The following is an 11965-nucleotide window of genomic DNA, read 5'->3' on the forward strand; positions in this document are numbered from 1 at the left end:
TTTTTTTTTTTTTAGCTGCGCCTGACATGTTTTCCTTATTAAATGTTACGTTTCACTCGGAAGTGACTTTTTCTTTTCCTCTGGTTGTAGGAGGAGTTTATTCACTCTGCTCTGTCGCGTCTGGAGGAAGAGCGAGATGAGATGAGCCGCCGGTTCGAGGAGGAGAGGAGACTTCATCACGCTGTTCGACAGCAGATGGCAGCCATGAGCCACGAGCAGCAGCAGCAGCATCACCACCACAGCACAGGTGCAGCTTCATCCTGAGCTTCACTGCACTCAAATCACACAGACTATTCTATTTTTGCTTTTAATAAACTTTTAAAGACATTTAAGATGTGTAGTTTGAAAATCTCCTATACACATTAAGATTATTATTTTTTTAATGTTTTTGAAAGAAGTCTTCTGCTTATCAAGGCTGCGTTTGTTTGATTAAAAATACAGTAAAAATGGCTAAATATTATTAGAATGTAAAACAGCTGTTTTCTATGTGAATATATGTTAAACTGTAATTTATTTCTGTGATGCGCAGCTGTATTTTCAGCATCATTACTCCAGTCTTCAGTGTCACATGATCTTCAGAAATCAGTATAATATGCTGATCTGCTGCTCGAGAAACATTTCTGATTATTATCAATGTTGAAAACAGTCGTGCTGCACAATATTTCTGTGGAACCCATGATAAACTACACTAAAAACAAAGAAATTAATATATTTTTTGCGTTGATCAAAAGTAACATTAAAGACAATTATAGTGTTACAAAAGATTTCCATTTCAAATAAATCTAGTCTTTTGAAGTATATGTTTGTCAAAGAATCCTGAAAAACAAATGTATCACAGTTTCCACAAAAATATTAAGCAGCAAAAACATTGATAATAATTTGTTAATTTCAACATTGACAATAAAAGAAAAAATCAAATCGAACCGTTGGTGTAGCTTATCTAAATGTTCTTATGTCTTAAGTGTCAATTTTTCAAAATTGAGATGTATACATCATCTGAAAGCTGAATAAATAAATATCCTAATGATTTTTAGCATAAAAGAAAAATCTATAATTTTTACCCATACAATGTATTGTTGGCTATTGCTACAAATATCCCCCACCAACTTAAGACTCCAGGGTCACATTTATTATTTTACTCTCTAACGATTACTGTACCTTTTGTAGGAGGCTCTGACGGGGTCCCGGTGGAGGTGCACGAGGCTCTGCGGCTGGCCATGGAGAAACTCCAGGGGCGTTTCACGACGCTCATGCAGGAGAAGGTGGATCTGAGGGAGCGACTGGAGGAGCTGGAGCACCGCTGCGTTCAGCTGTCAGGAGAAACAGACACCATCGGTGAGACACCGCTGCTGCACACGCAGGGACGACTCGTCAAGCACTTCTGCCACTGTGTGTCCAAATACATGAAGCGCAGGAGGTTTCTACCTGCTTGACAAATGCTTTATTTCTCATTTGTGACCCTGGCCCACAAAACCAGTCATAAGGGCCAATTTTTCGAAATTGAGATGTATGCATCATCTGAAAGTTGAATAAATAAGCTTTCCATTGATGTATGGTTTGTTAGGATCGGACAATATTTGAAAATCTGGAATCTGAGGGTGCAAAAAATCTAAATATTGAGAAAATCATCTTTAAAGTTGTTCAAATGAAGTTCTTAGCAATGCATATTACTAATCAAACATTAAGTTTTGATATATTTACGGTAGGAGATTTACTAAATATCTTCATGGAACATGATCTTTACTTAATATCCTAATGATTTTTGGCATAAAAGAGAAATGTATAATTGTGACCCATACAATGTATTGTTGGCTATTGCTACAAATATCCCCCAGCGACTTAACACTGCTTTTGTGCTGCAGGCTCACATATTATACTATTGTCATGTCTATATATAAGTTTGTCTAGTTATGATATTTCTATTTAATTAATAATACGTAATAGTAATAAATAATATGAATAGCAATTATTTTTATAATATCAATTCAAAAAGTAAAAAAAAAATCCAACAATCTATAGTCAATATAAATCTTTATACTAATACTCTGTTTTAAACTTATTACTTAAGTAAAATAATACTATTAATAGCAATATTGGTTTAAAAATTAATTCAATAAAACACAGGTAATACTATATAGTCAGTATAAATGTTTCTACTTGTGCTCAGTTTTAAACGTTCTATTTAATTAATAGTATTAATATTAATAAGTAATAATAATGCTATTAATATTTAATATATTAATTTAAATTGCTACTGCTATAATCAATATCATTTTTTTTACTAATGCTCAGTTTTAAACTATTTCTGATTAATTAATAATGTGCCCGTATTTAGTAATATGTTGGATATATCGCAGATAATGCATAGTATTATCACTTCACCTTCACAACACAATAAATATTTGTCGATATCTTATAAATAAAACATTTTTAATGCACTTTAGCTTCTTTTCCCTCAAATACTTCTATAAAGACTTTATCTTTACTTTGCACTTGTTTACACAAACTTACCCAAGCCAGCCCAGAGAAGATATCTAGATATTGCTTGAAAATGATCTGTTTCTTTATTGTTGTTCTTTGTTCCTTTGCACTTAAAATTTGTTGTGTTCAATTCAGAGATGAGAGATGTAGCAGTTATTGTGATATGAAAATCTGACGCCGTCGCATCGGGAGTTTTTGTTTACGGATGTGTGTGTTGTGTTGTGTGTGTGTAGGTGAATACATCGCGCTGTATCAGAACCAAAGAGCCATCATGAAACAAAGACACTATGAGAAGGAGCAGTACATCAGCATGCTGGCCAAAGACAAGGAGGAGATGAAGGTACGAGGAGTTCGGGATATGCCGGTATCAAATTTTCATGTTGCGGTGTCAATTTTCAAAGTTATTATCACGGTATTGAAATTTAGTTGCAAAAAAAGTGTTGTCATAATACAGTATAACAGGTTTAACAACGTCTTTCTTATAACAAAAATAACTGAACATTTAAATACAATACAGAAATACACAAAAAAGATACAAATGTTACACAGATTAAAGTGCTAAACATTTATAAAGACCAATAGGTATCACTTTGCAATAAGACCTCATTAGTTAATCTTAGTTAATGCGTTAACATTCACAATGAGCGATGGCTACATTTGCTACAGAAGTTATTAATCTTTGTTGAAAATACAACTCTGTTCATGTTAGCAACACAGTTGCAACTTTTGATTTTAAAAACGTGTTAATTAATATTGGAATTATCTAAGATTAATTAAAGTTTAGAAGAATTTTTCATTGGCTGTTTTTGTTAACTAATGAGTTAACTAATGAAGCCCTAATGCAAAGAGTGACCGAACAATAAAGAATCAAAACACTTTCACAAAATATCTAGGGCATGTTGTAGTCCAGATTAATTTGTGATCCCGGAGCACAAAAGCAGTGTTAAGTCGCTGGGGGATATTTGTAGCAATAGCCAACAATACATTGTATGGGTCACAATTATACATTTCTCTTTTATGCCAAAAATCATTAGGATATTAAGTAAAGATCATGTTCCATGAAGATATTTTGTACATTTCCTACCGTAAATATATCAAAACTTAATGTTTGATTAGTAATATGCATTGCTAAGAACTTCATTTGAACAACTTTAAAGATGATTTTCTCAATATTTAGATTTTTTTGCACCCTCAGATTCCAGATTTTCAAATATTGTCCGATCCTAACAAACCATACATCAATGGAAAGATTATTTATTCAGCTTTCAGATGATGCATACATCTCAATTTCAAAAAATTTACACTTGAGACTGGTTTTGTGCTCCAGGGTCACAAATGTAAAAAAGATCGAATATAAATAGCCTATTAAGTCTAAATATTTAAGTATTTGGTGCTGTGATGAACACCGTAGTGAATCTGAATGGCTATTTAAATCATTTAAACACCTTTCAGAAACTAAGTAGCTCAGCTGCTTCCTTTACGGGGTTTCCGGGGTAACGGCTGCATTTCTGCTGTTTAGCGCCATCTGCTGTCAGAGAGTGAATGTGCTATCATTCTCCTTCACGTGCTCCGCCATGCTCTTCTCATGTCTTCTCACGTCTTTGACGCAGCATACAGCGGTTTTGTGCATCGTGACCAAGCGGCACCCTCCCGCTCTCTCTCGTGAAGCCAACACGGAAGTGACTTAAACTGTAATTCATCGACTGGCCGCTAGAGGCTGGCTGCAAAAGAGAGTCAATCCCATAGACTCCCCATGTTAAAATGCCCAACTTTACAGCAGAAATAAACATGTTTGCAGCCTGATTCAAACTATTATTTTGGTCTATATAGCTAATTTTGCCCTTCATGATAACTGTGAGGCGGGTGAGTTTTTTTTATAACTCATCCGTTTAAATTATATTAAGCCTTAAAGTTCTGTATAATTAAGGGCGTGGCCACTTGAGTGACGGGTGGATTGCTGTTGTCACCGCCATCGAGCTCTCGCCTCTTTGCCCATTTTTGATTATCCGGGAGTGACGCGCGGTGACACGCTGCCAAGATGGCGACGGCCGGCTCTGCCCACTTTAGGCTTCAAAAACGCTCTTCGGAAACCTACTGGTGACCAGTTGATGGGAAAACTATTCTTAAAATGCATTCAAAATTCTGAATAATTTGTAAGTGCCCAAGATAACAGTATCGTGCATATTCATTATCGTGATATATCGCATTACTGAATACCGGCACATGTCTAGATGGAGTGACATCTGTGGCTTGAGTGACGGGTGGATTGCTGTTGTCACCGCCATCGAGCTCTCGCCTCTTTGCCCATTTTTGATTATCCGGGAGTGACGCGCGGTGACACGCTGCCAAGATGGCGACGGCCGGCTCTGCCCACTTTAGGCTTCAAAAACGCTCTTCGGAAACCTACTGGTGACCAGTTGATGGGAAAACTATTCTTAAAATGCATTCAAAATTCTGAATAATTTGTAAGTGCCCAAGATAACAGTATCGTGCATATTCATTATCGTGATATATCGCATTACTGAATACCGGCACATGTCTAGATGGAGTGACATCTGTGGCGTGATGTTGACCTGTGTGTGTGTGTGTGTGTTCAGGCGAAGCTAGCGGAGCTGCAGGATCTGGTCATGCGTCTGGTGGGCGAGCGTAACGAGTGGTACAGCAGATACATGAGCGCCATTGGTAACCCTGACCTCCTGTCCTCTGGAGGAGAACGCCTCCATCCTGCTGACGGACACACGGAAAGCCCAGGTGCTACAGCACAGTCTCACTCATACAAACTCATACCGATTCAGTTCGCTCAGATGAGTCGATTCAGTGAACCAGTTCAGCTACAGGCGCTACACTTTCAGAAGTGAGATTTGAGGCCTGGAAAAATTTAAAGAAATTTTATTGACAATATCAAGTACTATAGTAATAGTACTATTATTGATAAAAATCATTAATACTATTAATAGCAAAACATTTTTTTAAATATATTAATTAGCACTAAAAGGAAAAGTCTTGAAATTTTCTATAGTCAGTTTAAATGTTTCTTGCTATGCTCAGTTTAAACTTCTCTTTAATTAATAGTAGTCATATTAATAAGTAATAATTATCACTACTAAAACAATATTGTTTTAATGCATTAATTGAAAATATAAAAGTAAAAAAAGTATTTCTACAGTCAATATAAATGTTCCTAGTTATGCTCATTTTTAAACTATTTGTTTTTAATTAATGATATTAATAATAATTAATTTTAATAATAGCATATTTTCATATATTTAAAATGTACAAGGAAAAGTCCAATACTCTGAACTCAGTATACATTTTTCTTATGCTCAATTTTAATAATAGCAATATTATTTTAATACATTAATTTGTAGTATAAAAGGAAAAGTCAATACAATATAGTCAATGTAATCTTTTCTACTTATGCTCAGTTTTAAACTATTTCTTCAGCAAGAAATACCTTTGAGTGTGATTTGTTAATTTTTTTTTCTTTCCCAATCAATCCGACTGGAGAAAACAAAAGAAAACATGGAAATTAATTAGTCAGAAAGCGTGCGAATCCTAAAACCATTTTATAAATCACTTAAAAATGTTCCTGGAATCCATGCGTGACATTTTCTGTCTTCTGTTTTGTTAAAGTCCCACATTATAAATTTTTGCCTGGTTGTTATTATTTGTGCTCTGGCTGTACCTGGCATTTAATTCAACTTTAACTCTTATAGCTCTAAATAATGCAAGAATGCTGTCATTCGAGCTCTGATGGAATCTACAGGCAGTTTTTGCATCATCAGATTGACAAAATATCATTTACTCTGATATTCAAATTGTATGACCAGCTGATTGTATGTTCTGTGTTGTTTTCCTAAAATCTTCACTCAGCCGTTCTGGAGCTGAGCGCAGCGGTGGAGGCGTCTACAGCGCATCAGTCCAGCACAGACCCACAGACTCAATCCCAGAGTCCAGAGAGGCCTGGATCCGCACCGGACGGCACGGCCCGCCAGATCATGCAGCTCCTGCAGGAGATCCAGAACCCTCAGGCCAGACCCGCTCCCTTCCTGGGAGAAAACCCCTGCATCCCGTTCTTCTACCGGCCCGACGAGCACGACGAGGTCAAGATCCTGGTGGTCTGACAGCGTCCGTCTCATCCGAATCTTTCCTGCTTGGCTTCTGGCGAAAAGGACACACGTATTAAATGGGTTTTCCCTCTCTGTTTCTCTGGTTTCTACAGCGAATAAGAGAAATTTGATGACTTCTGAAGCTTCCCGGTTCCGCTCGGTTTGTCTGTAAACCAGTTAATCCATAAGAATATCAGTTTTTGTCCCTCTCCCATTTGTCCTCTTTCACTTTATCAAACAAGTGCAATAGACAGGTGACACCTCAGTGATTCATATCAGTATGATTCAGATCGTGAACTCCTTATGTAATGAACTCGCACACTAACTAGGGTACAGTAATGAGTAATACTGAAATGATAAAGCAGGTCTGGACCGAGATGATGAAGTGTTTTCTGAGAGCATCAGATAATGAAGTGTTTATGTAGGGCAGATTACTGAGAAGGAAATTAATCGGAAGTAAACATTTATTGATGAATCATTCGATCTGATTCGATGCTTTATGCATCACATTGTAGGTTAGAATCGAGCCGAGAGTGTTCAGTGGACACAAGAAGTTTACAACCGAGTTGTTTTGCTTTTCTAATTGGGATTTATTGAAAGATGTAGTTATAATTTCTTCCCTAAAAACACACAAGCACCTGTTTTTTGTAGACTGCGTGACGTCGAAGCTTTCGAGATGTCGGCGATTGTTTGCGGCTAACTTTATGACTCTAGCGTCCGTCAGCCGAGAGTTTGGAGTGGCGTGTGTATGTGGAGTGAATGATAGCGCGTTTATGAGAGCTGGACATATACTAGAGAATATATGAAGATATATTGAACGGTGAATTCATTCATAAACATCCTCCATCATCAGATTTGGCAACACTTTCTGTGAAGATGACGCTCTTCCTCATGTCTTGCAATTGTATGTTTTTGTAAATAAATGTAATCGCAGCTACACCTTTAAAGAGTGTGATGCATTTTGCATGCATTATGCTGTTTAGAAGTGAATGCATATTAATCTACAGGTACTTACAAAAACATTCAACCAATTCTGAAGTAGAATGCATTGTGCATTGCTCTCTAATGCATTGTATTTACACGCAGGCTTCATAGAAAGTGTTGCCGTATCTGTATTCACCTGAAGAATTGAACACGTGTATGCGGTTATAACTGGAAGGCGTGTGGATCGAGTTTACATCTGAATACTGTGTTTCACCCTGCTGCACTTTTGTGAGTGTCGAGCTTCTGCATCATTTCTATCTGCGCTCTCCATGTATGAATATATTTTCCAGTGATTGTTTTGGGCGTGGGCTTTAATCAGACGTTGATTGTTTCGCGTGTTCATGTAACAGACGTGTAAATAGTGTAACTGTGTATCATACTGTATATTGACTGGAGGAAGGCTTGCGTTTGTCTGCTGAAGACTCAGTGCGAAGAGAGGACGGGATGTTAGTGTGGTTTCATACTGCGGCTGAACTAAAGGAGAATTCTATTTATTTGGGATAGTTACACACTAATCTGCTTTACTCTAGACTGATGGAACACAATGAAGGAATAATGAGTAGTTCGAGTGATGATTTTCCTCCTAAATAAACCTGATTGAGCAAAATGAAGACCATTTTATGTCTGAAGTTCATGATTTGGGAATTGAATATGATTTCGTTCTCTGTTGAGATGCAATGCATGGTTTCTAGTATTTGTTGTATATAATGTTAATGCACTGCTAAAACTCTTGTAATCAGCGTTGTTTTAATGACTTCACTGAGAGACTACTTTGAATGTTTCCACATGAGATGCATGCTTTGGTAAATTCTAAGTAACAATGTCATAATTATGACATAAAAGTTCAAATTTATATACTAATTGACAGTTTTGCCTTTTGTCACAAGTGACTTTTATAATTAATCTCATTATTGTGACTTAGTATCATAATTTAGATTTTTTTTTATCCCTTAATTATGACTTGATCTCATAATCTCTTGATTTCATAATTATAATTTACCATTTTGGTTATTATAACTTACCATCCCATAATTATGACTAGTTAATTTAGATTTTGAAATAATTTATATTATGACTGAATTTTGACATCTTAACTTTTATCATAATTTTGATTTATGTAATGATTAGGACTGTCATAATTTTGACTATCATAATTGACTTAGTATGTCAATTTTGACTTGTTTCTTCAGTTATGATTTGATTTGTCAATTTTGACATCTCATAATTATGACTTGATATGTCAATTTTGACAACCTCAATCAATTTTTTAAGGTTTATCTCAATTATAGCTTAAGTCATAATTTTAGATCTATAATTCTATTGGTCTATAATTTATCTATAATCTCATAATTGTGACTTGGTATCTCATAATTATTATTTTGCCATAATTATGACAAGTCATTAAGACAAGTGAAAATAATGACTAACTGTTTTACCTTTTTATGTCATAATTTTGACCTCTTTCATAATTATGACTCAATATGTCAATTTTGATTCTCATACTTGAGTTAAATAGTCATGAAAAAAAATATCAAGTCATAGTTATTAGATAATAAAAGGCATGATTGTGATATTAAATCTGATGTTAAAAGTCAAAATTGACACACCGAGTCAAAAAAAGTTGTTGCAAGTATAATTTTGATGCACCTCATAATTATGATTGTCATAATTGTGGTTTACCAAAACATGCTTTTTTTTCTTTTGTGGCAGCAATGACCTTCCATAGAAATACATCAGCACAGGAAAGAAAACTACACTCCGCATTTCATTTCATACTTGACTTGAATGCTAAAAATATCTTTGAAGTTCTCTGAAGACAAGAAAAACGACACAAAAACAACATTTTGGTACACTGAACTTTACTGATGACAAACCCGTCCAAGCAGAGACACGTTACACACTCAGTATTGTAACACCTTTCTGTCCAAACGCAGAAAGAGGCCCGGTTTATTTACCCATAATAATTTAATATTCAATAATCATACATGTGGACTAGTCTCTAAACAGTGGAAGCACAATTTGACACACACTTAAGATCCAGTATGTCCATGACGGACTCTTAAATAACGGTAAATCTTTTCTGGTTCGTGGGTTTTACTAAGACTCCCGAGTGGATTCTGGGAAGGTTTGGTGTGCATGTTGCCGACAGAAACATACTGTTGATATACGGTACAGTTAAAGCTGTGTGGTCATGCCACAACGCCAACTATCAGCAACAGGGGCTTTATTATCTTTAGAATTATTACAACAAACGACAGAATTACAGTGTTGTGTTCATATGTTCTCCTTCATATTTCTATGCATAGCCCAGCAGTGATATTTAACGTTTCGTTGTTGCTACATCTTGATTTTCATAACGAACCTTAAATTACAGACAGGAAAATCAGACTTGAGATACATTTGCATAATTTCAATGCACAGGGACGGTTTGTCCACACACACATGAAAAATGTCCATTGGTGCTACTATTTTTAGTAACTTTCTTTAATATCCCAGCAAAAAGAATCAAATTTTTATCCAATAAGAAAGTTTGTGGCTTGACTGATGTGGTGGAATCAATGTGGCAAGTTAAACAAAAAATGTACATATGTGGCTATGTTCAGAATATCATACTACTGTAACTATTTCTGCAGTATATACACTATGCGCAGTGTGCATATGATCTGTATGAATACCCACATTACTGACTACATTTGCAAAAAATGCCAATTTATCAGACTTAAAAATGCAAAAACTAATTTTCTTGCTAAAATGAAGCAATGCAGCATACTACTGTTTAGCACTGCTTGTTAAAAACAGTAAGCAGTGTATACTGTACAGCAAGTATTCAATTCTAAACACAGCCTGTGTGTGGACAACCATCCCGACATGATCATTCGTCCTGAACGCTCACCAGTCTTCAGCATTAGTCTGTACTCGTTTATTAAATCATTTGTAAACACACAAGCGTCTCACCGAACCCGAGAACGTCTGTTCACCCTAAAACTGCACTACTGTGTTTTAAATGAATATATTGCACTCTCTAATTCAGTCCAGCCCCACCGAAGCTTCAGATTCACTAATGAATGAATGATTTCTGAGCACAAGCACTGAGGGTGAACACACGTCCTCGTACCTGAGAGCTTTTACATCGGCACAACGTTTGCACCGCGAGGAAATCCCTATTTTAATGCTTTTTTCAGGTTTTACAGTAGCTAGTAACTAGAAAAAGAGACGGAGATCATGATTGTTTGCAGTGTGGGGGGAAATGGCTTTGGAACAGATATGTTGGGAAGCGGATGGTTTGGGGTCCCACTGACGTTCACGGTACTGTTTGTCCAAACAATGGGAGTCAATGGGACCCGAAAGCGTTTAGTTCTTCAGAATGTATTTTGGGAGAATTGTACAGGTTGGAAACGACATGAGGGTGAATTTTCATTTTTTTGGGTGAACGGTCCCTTTAGCGAGATTCTAGAAGGTTTGATGGCTGTGGTCCTGGATCTCTGGGTTGGTGTTGCTTCTGTTGTGCTGGTGGGCTTGGGTTGCTTTACTCGATGTGGGGAGGAGCAGAAGAAGAAAGCGATGCTAAAGGGAGAAAAGGGCCGCTGTGTTTGACCGGCTGAGCCATGAAAGCAGAGGAGAAAAGAAGACAGAAGAGTAAGCATCCAGACCAACGAAAGCTCAGCAGAACCTGTGCTCGAGTCGCTCGGAGAGAAGACCAGTCCTAAAGTCACTGTATGAAAGAAAAAATCCAATTCTGCAGCTTTTTAAAACTTTTCAGATTATTTTGGAATCTCTGTGCATTTTATTTAGATTATAAAATTAGTTAATTTTTAAAAGTCAGCTATATGTTCAAAGACTAAAATTAATACTATAACATTTATTTAAATTAAGTTAAAGTTTTTTTTCTGCTATAGTATTGTGCAGCAGTATTTATTTATTTTTACATTTTTTTTTATTATTTTAGTAAAAATAATTATTTTTAATTCTTATTTTCGTACATATTTATTTTTATTAGTTTTTTTCTAGTACTCGCGCGCTAGAATACTTCATTCTGATTGGTCAATCACGTCATTAATTGCTCAAATATGCCTGAATAATCAGCGCACGTCGATTAATTTTTCAATATCATTCCAATAACAAAATTTTAACAAATACAATGCAAAAACAAATATATTTAACTGTAAACTTTCAATCTTTAAGAAATGTTTTTGCCTACGTCACGCATCTTGTATTCGGCCAGCTCGAACTCTCTCAAAAACACACAAAGGACTATAAATAAATAATAGAACACAAAATATACTTAATATTGAATAATTTGTATGCTATATTTAATCGAGTACACATGGTTTGTAAGGCGTCGTCATATCTTATTGTGCTATGTTCTCGTTGTAGTTACACGGTTTCGACCA

At 35.9% G+C, this 11965-nt stretch overlaps 1 protein-coding gene across 1 annotated transcript in view; it reads left to right on the forward strand.

Moving 5' to 3' along the window:
- LOC107571631 (golgin subfamily A member 2) overlaps window positions 1-8190 on the forward strand; it is a 29437-nt gene extending 21247 nt beyond the window's left edge. The window contains exons 8-12 of the mRNA XM_016257963.1: window positions 91-247; window positions 1168-1335; window positions 2715-2821; window positions 5079-5232; window positions 6355-8190. Coding sequence (XP_016113449.1) covers window positions 91-247; window positions 1168-1335; window positions 2715-2821; window positions 5079-5232; window positions 6355-6605 — 837 coding nt within the window. The 3' untranslated portion in view covers window positions 6606-8190. The remainder of the gene's footprint in view (window positions 1-90; window positions 248-1167; window positions 1336-2714; window positions 2822-5078; window positions 5233-6354) is intronic.
- Window positions 8191-11965: the final 3775 nt, after the last annotated feature.

The sequence above is a fragment of the Sinocyclocheilus grahami genome, unplaced genomic scaffold (assembly GCF_001515645.1).
Source record: "Sinocyclocheilus grahami isolate Dianchi unplaced genomic scaffold, SAMN03320097.WGS_v1.1 scaffold1623.1, whole genome shotgun sequence".
NCBI lineage: Eukaryota > Metazoa > Chordata > Actinopteri > Cypriniformes > Cyprinidae > Sinocyclocheilus > Sinocyclocheilus grahami.